This window comes from Watersipora subatra, chromosome 7 (genome assembly GCF_963576615.1).
Source record: "Watersipora subatra chromosome 7, tzWatSuba1.1, whole genome shotgun sequence".
Taxonomy (NCBI): Eukaryota; Metazoa; Bryozoa; class Gymnolaemata; order Cheilostomatida; family Watersiporidae; genus Watersipora; species Watersipora subatra.
The window spans coordinates 12,919,564-12,939,986 of record NC_088714.1 but is presented as its reverse complement, the minus strand read 5'-3'; the positions used below and the strand labels follow the sequence as shown (position 1 = coordinate 12,939,986).

The 20,423-nt window shown below is 36.3% G+C and overlaps 2 protein-coding genes across 2 annotated transcripts; both read left to right on the top strand.

Moving 5' to 3' along the window:
* The first annotated feature begins 190 nt into the window (after nt 1-190).
* LOC137400282 (uncharacterized) lies at nt 191-20,254 on the top strand. The gene is made up of 7 exons (XM_068086611.1): nt 191-353; nt 12,460-12,523; nt 15,330-15,473; nt 16,122-16,228; nt 17,814-17,949; nt 18,876-19,062; nt 19,397-20,254. The coding sequence occupies exons 1-7, from the start codon at nt 195-197 to the stop codon at nt 19,827-19,829; spliced, it is 1,230 nt and encodes a 409-aa protein (XP_067942712.1). The 5' UTR covers nt 191-194; the 3' UTR covers nt 19,830-20,254.
* LOC137400287 (calmodulin-like) lies at nt 6,100-9,573 on the top strand. Its single transcript, XM_068086618.1, has 6 exons — nt 6,100-6,216; nt 6,722-6,752; nt 6,943-7,086; nt 7,209-7,451; nt 7,694-7,779; nt 9,142-9,573. The coding sequence occupies exons 1-5, from the start codon at nt 6,214-6,216 to the stop codon at nt 7,720-7,722; spliced, it is 450 nt and encodes a 149-aa protein (XP_067942719.1). The 5' UTR covers nt 6,100-6,213; the 3' UTR covers nt 7,723-7,779; nt 9,142-9,573.
* Nucleotides 20,255-20,423: the final 169 nt, after the last annotated feature.

Genomic DNA, 20,423 nt, shown 5'->3' with positions numbered 1-20,423 from the left:
ATTGAAATGCATACATGGAATTAGCATTATATCGTGATCATAATCTTTCATTGTGCTCGCCTTGCTCAAAAGGGTATAATAGAAAGATATTTTATTGTATTAAATGTCTTGCTTCATAGAAATTATCACGTCTTTAGTCTAAACAAGTCGAGTATAGAGCGCTCACGGCGAAGGATTGGTTAGAATTCGTGATTATGTTGCCAGCAGGTGCCTACGAAAAGTTTTTAGGAACCTTGTTCGATGGTAACCTCGATTCTTCTTACAACAAGGAGCTGCGATGGAGGCTGCTATGGAAGACGCATGGCTTTCGAGGTCTCTACGGAAATACAGACAAACAACAGCTTCACACGCAGGTAACGGCCTCATTTCATATCTACGTTGTCAGACATTCTCTGAAATCATTAGCAGATCAGAGATGAGTAATAAGTCTGATCTCTTGTAAACAAACTTTACTAATTGCCAGTAATGTAATTCCCTTTGGAATACCTTGCAGCGCGCTTGGTAAAGAAACTTAGTAACGGAATCTTCTAGATTACAGGCAAAGTAATAGTTTTTGCGGAGGATTCCTTTGTCATGGTTAACTTTGTTTATCGATGTGCTGAAAGTTGCTTTACACGTTTTCTGTAGCTTTTTCCGTTGTTTTGATCTTGTCTGGCATTCTGGCAATAAATGAAAATTTCATATCAGTTCCAAACCACAGCTGTGTCAACTCTCTTCGACAGAATATGTTTATTAATTCTATCAATAGCATAAGCTACTATTAGACTATTAACTGAGCAGCTTATAGTACTGCTGTCTCATGTAGAAAGTCTAGCATTAGTTCTAGCATTAGTCTTTGATAATCTGTCACCTGAGTTTTCTTAACCAGTTTTCATGGCACAAGTAATTTACAAGATAAAACATACCAAGCCGACAAAATGGTAAAACACACATTCGGTTAAACCCAGGTCGATAGCCAAAATGATCTTTCAAGGCTTTCTTCTCTTGTCTTACGTTTAAAGATTTACTTGCTCATAGTTTGCTCGCGTGAATCCATGCTGCAGCCCGTTGCGCAAAGATTAACTTATGTCAAAGTTACCGTAGTTATTAATTAAATAAAGGAGAGTCAATATTGTCCTACTAGCTTAGACCATCTCATATGTTTATTCTGCTAGAAGCTCTATAGATCTCTGTTTTTTTTGTGACTTTGCTCTCACCAAGCTCGCTCCAGATCATTCTTGTCATGACAAGAATGATGACAAGTGTGACATAACACTTTTCATGCACAAAGGCTATTTGTCCTCCATTGCGATTCTGCTACCACTACCTCATCTCCCTAATATTCGCTAGCCTGTCTTCCCATCGGTAGTCTTCAATTGCAACACGAGTTATTCGTATCTATGACAAGCTCTTAAGGTTCAAATTCCTTTGCTGTGGATTAATTGCAATAAATTTGACTGAATTCCATTTCTACCTCATTGGATAATGACAAAGAACGGTTGAATTTGTGATCATCTTACGATTATTGTGATAAAATAGATTAGCATGAAAAGACCTAGTCTGATTGACTGGCAGTTTTGAACAACAGACTAGCTAGAGTGGACTCAAAAATTTAGTCACTGTACATATGTGTACATATAAAATCATGTCACAATAAATTTAGCTCTGTACTTTCAGAGTCTGTGGCATTTAATGTACAAGTATTAAATACTAGTACCTTAGCAGTCTAGTGTGCTGTGAGAGATCGTAAGTGTGGTAACTGTATACTCGAATTTTCTGATATGCTAGAAGGGAGTTGTTCTGCGCAAGTAGCAGTGTCAGTTTAACAAGCTGGATGTTATGAGTTCGAATCCCGTACAATGCAATATTCTTTTCTCAACCTTCAACCGAGACTTTAGACAGGTGGACAGACAGTATACTGGCAGTCTCATGCGCTGTGAGAGGTTTCCATGTATAATAGCAATGTAATACCTATGTAATACCTGTGTGCACAGTTATTCCACAACCCAGCAAGGAGGTGGAGAGGCGCAGTTGGTAGAGGGTCTTGCTAAGAGGAATATCTGAGTTCAATATTTTTCTCATAACTTATAAATGAGGCTTCAAACAGATGAATGGACATACATGGCTCTTGCTATCACAAAGATTATTATATTATTATATATTATGATTAAATTAAATTATGTTAAATTATTATATTATGATTAGAGCATTACTTCAAGAAGATAAGGGTCAGTTTTATTACATATCATTGAAATATCCATCTGACTTTTGCACAGGTTAGTAGGAAGCCGTGAAGGGTCTCGCACAGTAGGCCTACACATACACGCATTTACATGACAGTGGAATTTTTCCCTAGTACAGTATGTAAATACTGACAAATAATCCATCACTTACAGTAAGTTGATATACTTGCCATTTTAAATCAGGCAAAATTTACTGTTGTATGTATAAATTAGCATTGCTAAAGGTGGCTTGATTTAATAACTTTATACATTTGGTATTTCTAATGTTTGTATAGCTGTCATAGGTGGCATGAGCAAGGATTGCTTGTGTTATGGCAGAAACAATCGTCAGTTTTTAGCATGCGATGTCAATTCGTTAAATTACTTGTGTTATGCTGACCCTTGGTTTGTCTGCAGTGGCTTAATTATTATATGCCCACATTGCAATCGTATAGCATACAGTTATTGTCATGTTAACACAAGGAAATGCTAAGTTGAATTCTAAACCTTCTAACATTTCAACACATAAATGAAAATTGGTTTCTAAGATAATAGACCACTTAGAAACTAACTTTCATTTATGTGTTGAATTTATAGATAATATTTAATTAGATATTTACAGATAATAGACCACTTAGAAACCAATTTTCATTTATGTGTTGAATTTATAGATAATATTTAATTGGATATTTATAGATAATAGACCACTTAGAAACCAATTTTCATTTGTGTTGAATTTATAAATATTTAATTAGATATTTATAGATAATAGACCACTTAGAAACCAATATTCATTTATGTGTTGAAACGTTAGGTTTAGACTTCAACTTAGCCTTTTCTTGCGTTAACATGACAAGAACTGTAAGATATACGACTGCAATGTGCGCATTCTTTCAGATAATTCTTTAGAAAAACCTCGGTTCAAGTTAGACTTGGTTCACCTATTTATTCCAGATGCATGTATTTGTAATAGGGGGTTTGTTTACTTTTGGCATTGCCCAACATAATTTAATAATCTATGCTAAGAGCATGCAGTTTCCATACGAAGCCACTCTAAGAGAGTTAAAAAGAAAGATGGAACACAGGAGTCCCACAGGAATCAAACATCAGGCATCAGATTCATAGACAATAGCATGACCGCAGCCTCATTAAATCACCACTATCTTATACATACTTAAACGAAAGGAAACAATTATTTGAATGCCAATAAACATATGTTAACAACCCGTAGTTAACATATGTAGTTAACATGTTAACTCTGAGTGTAGTTTTGATTTGTAAAATCTTTTATTTTTATTCCAATTTATTGTTGGCAATGACCAACCGTGCTAGAGGCATTACAGCTACGAATTTCAACTAATTTTAAATCTATGAATATTGGTTAATTTTTATTGAACAATAGCACCACTAAGAGCTATTATTCATATTTTATAACTGCCGTGAACTGTAATAAAATAGATAAATCGTCCGACTCGGAATCGCTCCCTATATTTTCGAAAATTCTCGAAACAGTGTTCAGTCTCATTCTGCAACAGATTTGTGACATTTCTCAAAGCATCAGCTGAAGTAAAATTTTATGACGATTAATTTGGTGTTAAAATATTTTTCATTGATGGTATGGTTCAAAGGTTATGACGATTTACACGCTCCCCTGTCAAATATTAGGCTTTGCTGAATATGTGATTATATCCCGGTAAAGAAATTAATTTGGTAGCAAAAGAATTAATTATGCACATACTGATTACTCATGACGATCTCTCACGGTGGACGAGTCTGCCAATATACTAGTAGTTAATAATAACAGATAACTACGTACTTTGTATATCTGTTCGCTTCAAAAAAGTACAAACGTGCGAACCCATCTCAGTGCTATGCTAACAAAGCCCATCCCAGCGAACCCATCTCAGTGCTATGCTAACAAAGTCGATCACAGCAAATTCGTCTCAGAACTATATTACAAAGCACATTCCAAAAAAACTCGTCTCAGAGCTATACTAATAAAGCCCATCCCAGCGAACCCGTCTCAGAGCTATACTAATAAAGCCCATCCCAGCGAACTCGTCTCAGAGCTATACTAATAAAGCCCATCCCAGCGAACTCGTCTCAGAGCTATATTAATAAAGCCCATCCCAGCGAACTCATCTCAGAGCTATATTAATAAAGCCCATCCCAGCGAACTCATCTCAGAGCTATACTAATAAAATTCAATGAGGATTATGTAACTACAGAAAAACAATCACTCGTCAAGCGACTTCACCAAATAGAAATAAATTATTTTTACTAGTTTGAATCCTTGTCGATGCAATCTTTTTTCTAACCTCCAACCGTGGTTTCATACAGACGGACGGACAGACAGACGGACACGTCTCTTATTATACTAAAGATTATTGCAGATGGTATCACTCATCACACGTTGCTTGTACATGCAAGTTTTGTCTTTGACAGTTTGAAAGTGTCTTTTTTGTCTCACGGTCTAATTTGCTTTGAATGGCATGGAGCGGTGATAATAAAGTTCATGCCTATATATTTGTCTAACTGCACAGCCCTCCAGCGTAAATTCACTGTTCATCACATATAATGATCAGATAACTGGAATGAACTGGATCATCTCTCGGTCTCAAATCCTGGATTAGGATAATCCAAAAAAGAGCAACATCAATTTCTTCCTACCTTATTGTGTTCGAGCCTGCAATCAGTATCTTGTTATGAAAGAAATCTATACTCTCAGTGCTTGGCTCCTTGATTCTTATATGTTAACACAAACGGCAGCGAACGGTGCGCTAGTCCCATCCTAGCTGTCCATTAATCCTAGACATCTATCAACCTTATTACCCTCAAGTCAGCAGTAATGGAAATACAAAGTTTACTGCTCTGAAACATTTAGTATGGAGTTAGCGTCTCACGAGTTACTCAGAATAAACAAGGCAGGCTTTCAGCATGATGTGATCAGCTTTTCCATAGAATGTTTGAAATCTCGCGGTTTATTTTTTCATAAACGTTTTGCCCAATGGCAGGCAAGTTACTTCGTACAATGTACATGTACATTGTATTTGCATTCTTTTACTAATATATTTCTCCGCACGATGGCCAAGGTTTTGAGCTCTACAAACTAGTCAACTAAAAATCAGTAGGCCTATATTAAAAAAGTTATTTATTAATAAAGTATGTATGATAGCAATATACTTCATCATAGCGGTCATATGATGCGGATTCACTGCGCCTTTAGTGTACGTGTGTATGTATAGTGAATGTGTAGGTACAGCTAGGCAAATAGAATTTCAGGTTATGGTTGATAATTTTATACAGCCTAAACAGAGCTAGAAATGCAGGTTTAGCTTTATCAACTATAGCATTTAGCTGAATGCTATTGTAAAGATCTTTAGCTTTTAATTCTAGATTAAATATTGCTCACATTATTTTCAACTACTTCATGAGCCGTTTGGTATATATTGGGATTCCTGGACAATTTTTCGATTCTGATGTTTTGAAAAATATGTAACGAAACTTTTTTCAAATAGCAGTGTGTATATAAGCCGTGTTTATGCAATTCATATGTTAATTGGCTAACCCGTTTTAATTTTAACCATTGAAACTAACAGCATTCAAGCGCGATACGACCAGTTTTTAGGAGCATGTTTAAATTCACGCGGGTTATTTTTTCATAAACGCATTGCGGGGAAGTTTTGTCCAATAGTAAGCAAGTTACTGCGTACAGTTTATTTGCGGTCATTTGCCATAATATTCTTCCGCATGACAGTCAATAATTTGTGTTATATAAACAAGTAAATCAAAAATGAAAACTGTGAACGAGTTATTTATAGCTACTGTATATATTTTATAGCAACATAATTTGAAAATAAGTACCGAAAGCTAAAGGATTTTTCTTGCGCATGCATATATTTACGCTTATTCATGACCTGAATAATCCGAGCCGACAAAACACGTGAGCCTGTACGATAGTTACATAGAAACTCGCGAAAGGAAGGAAGAGGATAGCTCACTCGAATCGAAAATGGTATGATCTATACTTTAACATCTAGTTACTGGTTGTAGTCGCTAGCCATTGGAACTTTTCATTGTTTCGAATTCTGGCTGTTTGTGACTTTTTCAATTGGTAAATGGGCTATTTTGAGCAAATAACGATAGAAGATTGATTCATGTTGCCTTATGGCACTGATTATTATTGAAGCCTTATAACTAGCAGCTGCTGTTCACACTTGTCTGTTTACAATTATTTTTTACATTCTAACGGCATTTCTTCATATACATATTTTCATATCCCAGGAAGTCTAACAATGATGAGTTAGATGCATTAGAAGAGACCATGTCAATTGCCGTTTTATTGCTCCATCAAAGGCATATTGATATGAAGCAAAATTACAATTTGTATGCGTTTTTGAGATGTGTAATGGTTTCTTATAGTATTTTCAGCTATGCAGATTTATTTGGTGTAGCTCGTAAATTTTGCTTGTATATGCTTACATACTCGTTAACGCTCATCACATCTCATGCCATTGTAGGCAGATCAACTTACAGAGGAACAGATTGCGGGTAGGTCGATTTGCTTAAATTTAGTTTCTTTAAATAAGGTCTGATTTTTCTAGCTGACTAGATATTCAAGCAAGTTATAGATGTTCTGCACATGATTCACACCAGCACGAAGTTCATACGCCATCGTTATTTTTACACGCATGCTCTATTTTTTCCAATCGGGATGTTCTTTAGTTTTAATGACTTTCAGAGTTCAAGGAGGCTTTTTCACTGTTTGACAAAGATGGCGATGGCACTATCACCACCAAAGAACTGGGCACTGTAATGAGATCACTAGGGCAAAATCCAACAGAAGCAGAGTTGCAGGACATGATTAATGAAGTTGATGCGGATGGTATGGACAAATAACGCATTATCTTTGTTTATCCCAAACGTTTTGGCAATACTTAATTTTCATTATAAAGATGGAATATCCTCATTTACCAAATACATCAATTGCTTGTTTACCCCTCATAGGTAATGGCACAATAGACTTTCCAGAGTTTCTCACCATGATGGCTCGTAAAATGAAGGATACGGACAGTGAAGAGGAAATTCGAGAAGCATTCCGTGTTTTTGACAAAGATGGTAATGGATACATATCAGCTGCTGAGTTACGGCATGTAATGACCAATCTAGGAGAAAAGCTAACAGACGAGGAAGTTGATGAAATGATTAGAGAAGCAGACATTGATGGTGATGGTCAAGTTAATTACGAAGGTATGATATTCATTTTGTAAATTAGCCAATGTTATCTTGATAAAAAGGCAGGACAAATGGTGTAGGCAAGCTTTGTTCAACTTATTGATGTGTGTATGTCTACAGTTTAGGCAGTTTGGCTACAGTAAGCATCAAACTAGTAAACTATTTATCGAGGCTTCAATAATGCTATTTCATGTATTGTAGATGATTCTCTCTGAATGCTTTGCTCTCATAATACATTATTTGGTTTTACTTTGCAGAGTTTTGTGCTATGATGTGCTCGAAGTAGTTGACAAAAACTACTTGCACATGCACAAGCTGATATTATATAACGTTACGTACGCAGGTAGTTGATTCTTTGAATTCACTGACTGGCAGTATTGTGCTAACCGCCATGTGCAATGATTGGCTCTTTCATTTCACCCATGTTTTACTTACCGCGAGCTAGTAGCTGTTAACTGCTGCGCTCTCTCCTCACTTGAAAAAAGCCATGGCATTTGCTGAGTGGGTTGTGATTGATTTCATTATATAGGAATACGCTCTGAGCTAATCAAAGGTTTGCGTGGTCTTATAAATTTAGTGATGCGTTTTCATATCATGTGAGAGAATGGCTTATTAACTATCTGTCACCCTTGTAGAACCCAGCACCTTCTCTATACCACCCTTGTAGACACCCTCTCACGGCGCTATGCAGGGTGCTTTCATGTTCTTGGTACTACTGGAATCTAATTAGACGTCGGTTTATAATAAAATTTAGAGTTTTAATAATAATGGGAAACTCCTAAATCAACGTTGTCATAACTTGCAAAGCTATGCAGCTTCAACCTAGCCATAAATGTGTTCGGGCATTGTTACATTACTGTGGATGTGTTTCATACAGATACTGACTGTAATTTATGTCACATTTCTGCGGCGTCATTCTAAAAGGCTTGCCGTCTCCACTTACGCACACACAGAAATCATTTTGGTTTACACTCGAGGAACTAGAAGCACTCTTCTTAGTGTTTGTATCTCTTGAAATGCACGGTTAGGCTACCAGTAGTCTCCCTCACTATAATTCATTCTAATTACATGTACATTTATACGCCTTAACAGCATCTGCTCTTCTTGTATCTGAGAAGTTGCCTTCACATCAATTCAATCACTTGAGCAGTATTTTAGCAGCATTCTCTAGACGGATGTGGTTCCACTTGTTTACATACTTCTGTTGCGGGTGCATGTTACAAGCTTGGCTGTGTGATCCGCTAAATGCTGATAAGTTGCTCGTTTTGCCCAATTCTGGTTGGCTCGCCACACTGCTAAGTGATTTCTTTGCTTATGATTTTAAAAGTTGTTAAAACGCTGATTAGTTTGGCGATTTTCAGTAGCATATTTACGATTTAACCACAAAAGTGAATGGAAAAATTGAGTGTTCAATTTAGATTAGTAATGTCGCATATCAAAATAGGTTTCTTTGTGGTACAATTTCATTGGACCCAAGTACTCTGAAGTTAGATCAGCCATGGTGGTATTTGAATGGAGTCTCAGTTTCCTTGGCCGCTGATGGGTGTAAGCTCTGCTGATTAAGTTGATAATATCATTTCAGTTTAGTACTCAATGTTGTTTGTTCTAGATCCTGCTTATCTGTATGCGTTGTCTGTCTTGTTCTAAAATAATATCTTATTAGCTTGTGGCTATTTTAGTGTAATCTTCTTTTGCGCTCTTGTAGAGTTTGTATCCATGATGATGTCCAAGTAAAAATCTGATGTCTAGGATAGCAACAACCGGACGACATTTCTGTAATCTCATCAACTTCTTATTTCATTTGTACAGTTGCCTTGAGTAACCTTGGCTGCATGTTGTTTTAGCAAGTCCAGCATTCTGTTTACTATCCTGTATATCTATGTACCAGCCAGCATCTCATTTGTTATTTTTCTTACACAGCTTTTTGTCATGTCTCATCACGTCTCATAAATTTGGTATTGTGCCGCAAGACCTACAGTATTTCACCAAACTTGGATACACGCTTCAAGTTTATTTGTTTAGTGTCATTGCTAAACTATTGGACACAAATATATTTGACTATTTTCACGTGGAATTTTTTATAAGTTGTTTCTGTTGATAGAGTGCATTAATATAACAAGTTATTGTTGCTTATAAAGATCACCTGATTTCTTCTGATCGCAAATATCTCTAGTCCTGATGCCATTTACATAACAGCAATTTAGACGGCCATCAGAAAGCTGTTGCAATTGAAAAATGGTCTTTTCTATGAGTAGTGATATTGGTTTGGTGGGTGTGATTGTGGTGAGCACTTGTATTTAGTGCAAAGCATGTCTAAGCGTCGGCCCCAATTAATATCCTAGATCTCATTTATTTATCATGCCAAAGCTTCAAAGGAATCATTGATTTTGCCGGATGATGTATTTTTTATAATAGCCTCGTATGGATCATTAATGTGTAAGCTAGTCCTAATTCACCAGCTCTGTGATGGTTGTTCAGTAGTACTGATGCTGAAATTGAGCCTTGAAAGAAATGATTATTGCTAAACATGTTAAAAGTGTTGCAGTGAATCTTGTCAGTCATAAATTGGAACAAAATTGGTGTAAAAGTTTATTACCACAATGAGTGAGAATTCGGTTGATTATTATGTAAAATTACCACCTCAACTTGATATGAAAGGTCTCAATATGCCTACCGGTGCATATGTCTATAACAATAAATACTACCAGCGAAATTTGCTATGAAGTTGAACTCTTTATTTGCTGTTAACAGCAGCTGTCAGGCCCATCTTTGAAATGGTTTTATACTGTGAGGATCAAAATAGTTGAACATTTTGTTAAAACTTACGAATTGAAGAACATCGTTTTTGGTGATAGATCGTTTTGCGTCTGCTATCATGAAAAGGCAACTCCAAAATCAGCTTCTCTGCAAGCTTTCGGTCATATTGTATTTTGTTGAAGGGCTGTAGAGATAAAAGTTGTAAGCTAAACATGTATAACAGTTGCTGTTGGTTGAAGTCTCAGTTTCTGGGAGATCAGTGTGAGGTTGACACAAACACAGCTTGGCAACTCCTCTCACTTGGGTTATTCTTAACATTCTTTTTTACTTTTGGTATCTCTGCAGTTTATAAAGCTGTTAGATAAAATGAGTAAACACACCAAAATCCTCAAGATTAGTAATATGTAGACTGATATTTTTTACAATAACATAATACGATATTGCTTGCCCGGAGATTCCTGCAGTGCATAATCATTGTATAAGAAATAATTATGGATTAAACTGCTTTGATTAGCTCTTCTCACATTTTTCCTCTTGCATGCATGAGTGTAAATTAATTCTATAGACTTCCTGAAGATCTCGGCTATGAGGTATCCATTACTTGCTACTGGGCTGAGCTAATGAAATTACATCTTGCTTACACTTGATGCTGTCGACTGCTACAGCAGCTTTACGTTTTCTCATATGTATTGGAAAGCTTGCCGTTTCTTCTGTAAAAACTCGAGATAAATATGTTCGCACTAGTGGAATCTGCCTTTAGGGTTGTGGATCTTGGAAAGATGGTTAATGTAAGTTATACACTCTTTTATTACAGATTTTTCTATAAAAAAAATTAGATTTTTAGAAAAGTCTGTATACAAAGGGCCATTAACAGGCAAAAACAACATAAATTGGATCATAATACATATTTTTTCACAACATAGATGCTTGCTGTCAACATATAAGAGATTGACTACTGAATGTGTCACAAACAATGATTGTTATAGGCCTGCAATATAGCCTAAGGCAAGGGTCAGTCGAATGTCATAGTTGTAGAGAGGGAGTTTGCTAAGAGTGATGTGAATGATTACTGTAATTGTCGTTTGTTTAGTACCGTCTATGTTCATTGTGGCATTTGAAGTATTGCGTTGCTGTTGCCAGCGTAGGCAGTTGGTAGACACTTAGTTGATATTATTTGTTGGCTTCAATGTTTAATTCGCTGCCACGACTCAATGGCAGCATTGCAACTGAATGGCAGCATTGCAACTGAATGGCATCGTTGCAACTGAATGGCAGCATTACAACTGAATGGCATCGTAGTTGTTCTGTATATAAATATATGTAGAATTATTATATTATAGAATATAGAATTATATATATAGAATATAGAAATATTATATTACATATTATAGAATTATATTTTATAAGTTAAAACTTATAAAAATCTAAAGCTTGAGTAGCGCTTCTGTTTTCACATTCAATAGTCATAAATTGCCAGTGTTCAACTGTCTACTTTATACAACAATCTATAAGCTGCCACCACAACTACGTGTAGTAGTACAGTAGAGTCTGATCTAGCAGCGTTGACACCTTGTACAGCATATAGGAATGTTTATTCTTTCCCGTTACAGTTAATTTGGCATAAAAAAACCTCTTTTTCAAAGTAACTATGAACTCTTGACACCAACTTATAATTGAATTGTTATACGACTACGATTGACTTGTAGTTGAAACAATGATGGCAACAGTAGACTTGTCAGAAGAGTTCCATAAGAAACTTAAAGCTGTTCAGATTTAATTACCTTTTATCTCCCTGAGGAGCGCGTGTAGGTAATGGCTACCTCTCGCCGCGCTGCTCGCTCAGAATGGGATTTTCGCTAGGTCTGCTTGCTCTTTATGATATTCTCAGTCAATCGCTGGATAACTATACAACCTGCCATACCGGCACAAACAGTTCTAGCCGAACCATCGTCATGATAGTTTATTAGTTCATACAAGCAGCGGCATCACTTTAGACACTAGATTGGCATCAGGTCTTTTTATAAGCTGTAAGGCAGAACCTAGTCGGACAACTAAACGTTGGTGGAGTTGACAAAAAAATATTTGCGACCACATCTTAAACTCATTGCTGATGGTTTAACGAAAACTGTAAAAAATGTAAAAAACGTTCTATCTTGTACCAGCTACATCCTATGATAGGCCCAAACCTTTATGTGCGAACACTAGCTCTCCACTAGACGAGCGTAAAAAGGGATGATAAGGATGACAGAGAGAATTTGTATTGCAGATCTTGGAGCGAAGGAGATCACTACCAGGAAGACATGATGGACTACCCAACAGACTGAAAAAAGGTTGGTAGCCATTTTCCTTGCAAGTACATATCTTTATGTTCGTGTAAAGCTTATCTATAACACTCCAGGTGCCACGTAAACACTGCCTCAAAACCTCGTGTGACACAACTTGCTGCAAACACAAACCTCAGATGCAGCTTTAGTGTCTTGAAGCGGGTAAGTGTTGGCTACACAGGTCGTTGATGTTCAACAAGGAAACTAGCTAATTTTGTCAGACTAAAAAGTTCACCACTGTTCATAGTAACTTTTTAATTTTTACTATTGTCATATAAGATTAATTGTGATGGTATACCTTTTTATAAGAACTTTAAAATCATAAAACATCCAGTTTATACAAAAATAATTAACCACCGAGACACGAGTGACGCAAATTCTCTCCAAACACCACCAAGTTGGATCTAATATTAATGCCATTGCAAACACCTGCCCAAACAGTTGGTGAGAAGCACCAGTCTCAAGTAGTCGGCTCTTTAATCTAACAGCTATTGGCTATGGTATGTACTTAGAGTCAGAGGCACGTGTACGAGCATAGTTACGGTCATAACTACGTTATATTATTTGAAGATATGCCTCTGGGCAGGTCTGCTGAAAGTATAGCTTTGCATCTACGTAATAGTTAATATTATATAACAGCTAATATATTTACACATTCTCTGATAATGAGTAGCCGGTGTGCAGCAACATCTGTGCATGCTTAGGGCTACTCTGGGCAGCAGTTAGTGCAGTGCATACACACATTACATGTATACAGCAGAGCAGGGCACATATTACAGGTATACAACAGAGCAGGGCACATGTTACATGTATACAATAGAGCAGGGTACATCGCACATGCATACAACAGAGCAGGGCACATCTCATATGTACACAATAGAGCAGGGCACATCACACATGTATACAATAGAGCAGGGCACACGTTACATGTACAAAATAGAGCAGGGCACACGTTACGTGTACACAATAGAGCAGGGCACATCACACATGTATACAACAGAGCAGGGCACACGTTACATGTACACAATAGAGCAGGGCACATGTTACATGTATACAACCGAGCGGGGCACACATTACATGTATACAACAGAGCAGGGTCCAGGCTACATATATACAACACCCTATGGCTCATTGTTACCTTTCAAATTGTTAATGTAGATATTTAACCCAAGTATCTGAATTATCTATTTGAAAGGTAACAAACTCTATCTATTGTGCATTGCAAACACTTTTAAAATCATTTGATGCAGAAGTGCAAGGAATAATATATTTTGATGATTTAAAGATTTTTAAGCCAGTGTGGCAGTTTGAAAATATTAGCCTGCTCTCCATAAAATTCAAATACCTTCTAGAGAGTTGAAAAGATAGTTTGGGCATGAGTCTGGGATATCAACTCATCAATAGATTATAACATATTGTACTCAAAACTCCACAATCTTAATTTTGACATTACCGCAATTAACTGGATCAAAAGCTATCTAACCGAACGTAAACAACACTCTATTATTGGTAGCACTTTATCTTCCATACTAGATTTAACATGTGGTTAACCTCAAGGTTCCATCCTTGGTCCAACTCTTTTTTTAATTTACATAAATGATTTAACACATGTCATCAACCTTTTCACACCTTTGCTTTATGCAGATGACACTAATCTCTTTTTCGAATCCTCCAGCATCAACGAGAGCATAGATTTGTTTAAATAACGAACTTCTCGCTATTCAAAACTGGTGCACTTCTAACAAACTCACCCTAAATGTTGATAAGACTAATATCATGTTACTAAAAAAGCCCCAAAATAAATTTCATCTAGCTAACACTCATCCCTTTTTCATTTTTAACCAACCAGTTTTTCATACAGATTACGCTGTTCTTAGCCATTTTCATTGATTTTAATCTCACTTGAAAAAACACATCGAATATTTACTAAAACAACTGAGACCCTGATCAGGCTTACTCTATTGCACCTCTGAATATTTATCTCACAAGCCTCTGCTTTTATTATACAATTCTATGATTAATTCTAAACTTTCACATTGCATTGAGGCATTGGACAATGCACCACCCACCCATATTACGACTTTAATAACACCTCAAAAGCGCATGATAAGGACCATTTACAGAAAACCCCGCCTCACTCACACCAAACCTCTTTTCAAATCATCATCCATACTACCTATCAGTTCACTATATTCATACTGCATTATACTTTTAGCCCATCATGAATTTTATTGTAATTATATCCCTCGCACAATATATCAAACTTGATTCTCAAATTTCTGTCTAAATCTCCCACAGTTTTCTTCCCGTGTAGGTCATCGCAGGGTGGATTACCAACAGGCCATTTTTTGAAACCAACTCCCTAATACTATAAGAAGCATAGAGAAGGTGGCCAGTTTCAAGAAAAAATTAAATTACATCTTTTAATAAGTGAATAAAACCTAATTCCTATCAAAATTGACGTAGATTACGCGATGACGATAAGCCCGACACCACGGCTCGCTATGCTATTGCGTATTATGGGCTTCATCTCTCCTCCAGCATTTTTCTTTTGTCAACTATTATTGTTGACGAAAATAAATCACAAAAAAGTCCATTTTTCTTTTTCCTACTAGAGCGACTGATCTGACTTCATTAAAAATTCTTTCTAAGTATAGAGATGCAAAAGAAGGGAAACAAAATAAAACAGAAAAAATTTATAATTTTGCATGAAGTTATAGAGGTAATGGGGATGTTTTTTACTGCCATCCTGCAAGCTATTTTGTAGAAACTTACAAAGGAGTAAGTTTATACAGTAAGTTCATTGTTGTAGAGATCAGAGAGTCGTTTCCTATCCTGGACACGGACAGCGATGGACTTGTATCTAGAAGGCAAGTGGAGGACCTCGTTTACAGGATTGACCCAGATATGACCCATGAGGAGATGCAAGACTTGCTAGACACTGCCGATTTAGATGGTCAGTATGGCTCGTCTCCTCGATGGGGGCGTTAACTCTTATTGGTGGAACTATTTGGTTTTCTATGAATAATAGTTTAAACTAGAAGCTGGTTCACACTATATGGCTGTATGCTGATGTTAATCACGCAATATTTCAGTGATTGTTAGTGATAACAATGTTCACACTATCACTAACCCATCCAGGCTTACATCAGTCAATAATACATGACAGTCTCAGCCTAGGAAGTCTCCATAGCCGCTATTGCATCTACTAAAAGAGATTTTAGTCAATGCTTGTGCTTGAATTTGTGACTCTTATCAAATGTAAACTTTGTATAGATTAGTTCGTTTGTTGTTGAATACTTCTATGGTTATAATGCTTTGTTAACATATTGGTTGCATGTCTATGTCATATATTTTCTTTTGTCTAATTTTGTTTACTAAGTTTTGAATGTCAAAGAGATATGAGAGTACAAACCCGGACAAGGCACTTGAACCAAAGCTACAAACAGGATATGAGTAAAATACTATCTGTTATTTTCATTTTCAAGTGTTTAGCTTTATCGTTGCCTAGCAATGCTATCCACTACTTCAGAAGGGTGTGCCAGGTATTAAATACATTCTAACATATGCCATACCCTGTAGTTGTCTCTGCTGTCCATTACAGCCGATGGCATGTATGACATGGATGAGTACCTGTTTCTCATGTACCTTAAATGGAATGACCAAGAGTCTGTTGATGATATTAAAGAGGCCTTCAGGGTGTTTGACAAGGTAAATAAACAGTGTAATGCTTCTGTACAAGCTGCGGCTCTGAAGTCATCGTGTTCTAACTAAATTAATTCTAGATGCACGCATCTTTGGTTTCATTTGAGAGCGAGGTATAAGGAGAGAAGTATATAATATATGAACAACAATATGTAGGAATATGTAAAGATTGAAAACATCAAAGGCTAAAGAAGGATCGAAACAGAGAATGACTCAATAGAAACTAAGCTAGGTCAAACTACATAGAAGGTATGCACTGTGTACGAGTGACAATAAAAAGCATTGAAGGTACAGAGACCGGGCAGATGAATATAAAGGTGGGTGTACAGTGAATGGATAAGAGTAGAAGCAACAAGTCATAGAAAGTGGGAGAGTGGGTAATGTATAAAAAGGGTGGTTGTAGAAACGCTGATATATAGACGGAGAGGTGTAGAAATGAGAAGATAGATATCTAGAGAAAAGATAGCGGAGACTAAACTGGAAGATAAACAAGTTTGAAAGATTTGGAGACAAGCAGATATAGTGAAAAGTTGTCCTAGGCATAACACTTGTAACATTTATGAGGCTGCATGGCAAGTTGATATTTTGATTATAAAGATGTGTATTACTAGTTTATATCTGTGTATGACTAGTTTATATCTGTATATAACTAGTTTATATCTGTATATGACTAGTTTATATCTGCATATGACTAGTTTATATTTTTATATGACTAGTTTATATCTGTTTATGACTAGTTTATATCTGTGTATGACTAGTTTGTATCTGTATATGACCAGTGTATATCTGTATATGACTAGTTTATATCTGTGTATGATTAGTTTATATCTGCGTATGACTAGTTTATATCTGTATATGATTAGTTATATCTGTATATGACTAGTTTATATCTGTATATGACTAGTGTATATCTGTATATGACTAGTGTATATCTGTATATGACCAGTGTATATCTGTATATGACCAGTGTACATCTGTATATGACTAGTTTATATCTGTGTATGATTAGTTTATATCTGTATATGACTAGTTTATATCTGTATATGACTAGTGTATATATGTATATGACTAGTGTATATCTGTATATGACCAGTGCATATCTGTATATGACCAGTGTATATCTGTGTATGATTAGTTTATATCTGTGTATGACTAAACTATATCTCCCTACTACTAGTCAATATACAACCAAACCTGCAACCTTTCCTTTGCAAGTGCAAATTCATGCATCTAAAAATATCATAGGAAAATGTCAAATGAATTGTTACTAATTGCTAGAGGGATCTCATGTGTAATCAAAGTACATATATCATCCATCTGACTCATCCATATATCTGTTTGCTGCCAGGTCAGGGTAATGTCAGTTGAGCTTTTTCAAGAACTTTCTAAAAGTAGCTGATGCATGTCTCTTACCCACCCTTTTAATGCAAATCTTTTTACCTGCTGAAAATTAGTAAAATATGCAGGTTGAGATAGCAGTAAGGCTACAGATACAGTGTCCGAGCCTAGTGATAAAGCCTTCCGAGTAAAGTGTCTCTTACAATCATCAAAGGCTGCGATAGTCTTCTTCACATAGTTACTTCTTCTGCAGGACAACAGTGGAGCCCTATCTAGAAGTGAGTTTGCTTTCATTCTTAAAAAACTTGGAGAGCCTCTGATTGATAAAGAAGTTGACCACATCCTCAATCATTTCGACAGAGATGGCAGCGGAGAAATTGACTTTGATGGTGAGTTTCAACTTTTTAGAAAGAAGGTAACTCCTATCATTACTTGCCGCTATGGCTATGGAAGGACACTTTCAAACAGATGCACGTAGCAATTCATGGTAGTGGTTCTTTAAAAAAAGGGTTAACTCATTTGCAACTTCCCGTTTAAGTGATGTTAACAACTGTTTCATGTCTTGACTTTTAGAATGAAACTTGACAATGATAATCAAAAAGGAGAACAACTGTGTCTTATAGTAAATATTACTGTGTAAGCATAGTGTAGTTTGTGACAAGTGCTATTTCGAATTTCAGTAGATTTGTATTCAACATTCTTGTCGCTTATTTTCCAATCCAACGACCTACTTTTACCTACTGTCTGTCTGGCCGTAAACAACTTTATTATATCAATGCTACGAGCTGACTGACTAGAACTTCACATATTCAAGCAGTCCAGTAAGTAAATAGTCAGAAACAGCACTATGTAAAAATTACAGATTATTACTTTAACGCAGTCTGTGATTGACTATAGTATGTGAGAAATATAAGCAAGATGAACATATGCGAGGTGCAATACACTTGTGCATGCTCCTGCATGGTAATATACAGAGCCACCACAATTTTTAGCCAAGAATTATAATGCTACGGAGACGAATTTCTACTCAGTAATACTGTACTTACGTTTAGTGGATGTGACATTCTTTTTTTGTTCGCTTTTGTATTTATTCTTTTTGATATCTACTTTGATATAATCTCTACTCTGGTAGAGGTTATGATCCTTTGATCATAATGATAAAAGGATCATGATGATCCAAGATAGTAACATTGTCTATTTATTATTTCTACTAGAGTAGAGATTATCAGAGGACAATGTTACTATCTTGATATTCACCTGAATTGCTAGTACTACAAGGCCTTTTTAACTATTCCTTATTTTTACATTTCTATAGAATTCGCATATGTTATGACGGGACCACATGTAGAAGATGGAAGTGATGATACTGGAATACCATTTACTAGTCGACGTTCCATTAGTTCTATGAGTCCCGATGTCAAAAGTCATTTAAGCTCGACTAGCGGGGCATCCAGTCGTAAACAGAAGGGAAAACCGAAGTCGGCGGAGCATAGCAGACGAAAGTAAGAAAACTGTTATCTGCAATGAAGTAATACCTTTTGTTGCAAAATTGGCTGTTTTTGCTGAAGTTATCAAGTGGTGAGGTGCACCAAGTAACAGTTGAGCAAACATCAATGTTTTACCCACTTTGAACCTCGAGAGGACTACGAATCAAAAGAACCAAGTATTCTCTCTGTGTTTGAACAGCCTCTGTGCATGAGTTGAGGACAAAAAAGCGTTTGGTTATAAAAAGGGTAAATTCGCAAACAATTGAACCATAAACTATCATTGTGTGTTATCTGTATTGTCATAAAAAATTGTAGCACATAGTTCACTTGTGTGCCCGTGTCCTTACAGAGACGACTCTTCATCAGGACCTGCAATCTATGGCAGACGTATAGTCAACTCTGCTCCGGCGGGGAGAGAAAGGATAAAGTTTACACAGTCTGGTGCTGATTCTCAGAAGGAGCCGGGCAGCAAGAAGACCATTATGTCTGGAACAGAACTTAGAGTGCTCGGCTCTGCTCGTCCCCTGACGAGCAAGAATGTCATCAAACCGGCATTTGTTGAGACGCCAAAAGATAAGCAGGAGTCAGAGTCTGTGATAGAGCATTACCATGATCTATACGGGCTGCAGAAGAAGGAGGCAAGAGATAAAGCTGTGTCTAAGAGAGACAGCGTGGTTAGCCTGGAGAGTGACAATTTTTCCATGTGCTCTGATGTTATCAGACACATGAACACTCAAGGGGAGACAAGCGAATCTGGCTACGAAGTTGATCAATATGTGTAAGCAGAATCGATATACCACTTTTTATCATTTAACGAACATTGCTACTTCATTTCTCGTCGTTTAACTGCAATAACAACACCCCTTTCTAAGAGAAGTCAAATATGGAGTTGTCTCCACAATACTATTCGCTATTAAAAACTTCAATCGTACTGAAAGTGCTCTAATGTGGTCACGTTTTTTAAACCCCTAACTTTCTTCAGCGTATGTAATATATTCATCTAGTACATAAAACAAATGTTAAGAGCTAGTCATTACGGTTTCAAATAGTTGATGGTTTTTAAGCAGTGAATGCAAAGTATTAGAACTTGTATACTAACTAGCAAAGTCTCTGATACATGTACTAGTATACTGTAATACTCCTACTATTTTTATACATCTTATGTAAATACTAACTCTCTTTTAATGTCAATCAATATAATTCCGCTAACCAGCCATATACTGTAGTCAAAATGAATACATTGATGTTTTTCCACCAAGTGTCTGACAAAAATATCTATCAATAATTTTGATTTTTATTAGTAGTCTAAATACCAAATGATGTAAAGGATTATTTGTTAGCGTTTATTTTACAATCTATGTTGAAAGTGTACAAAA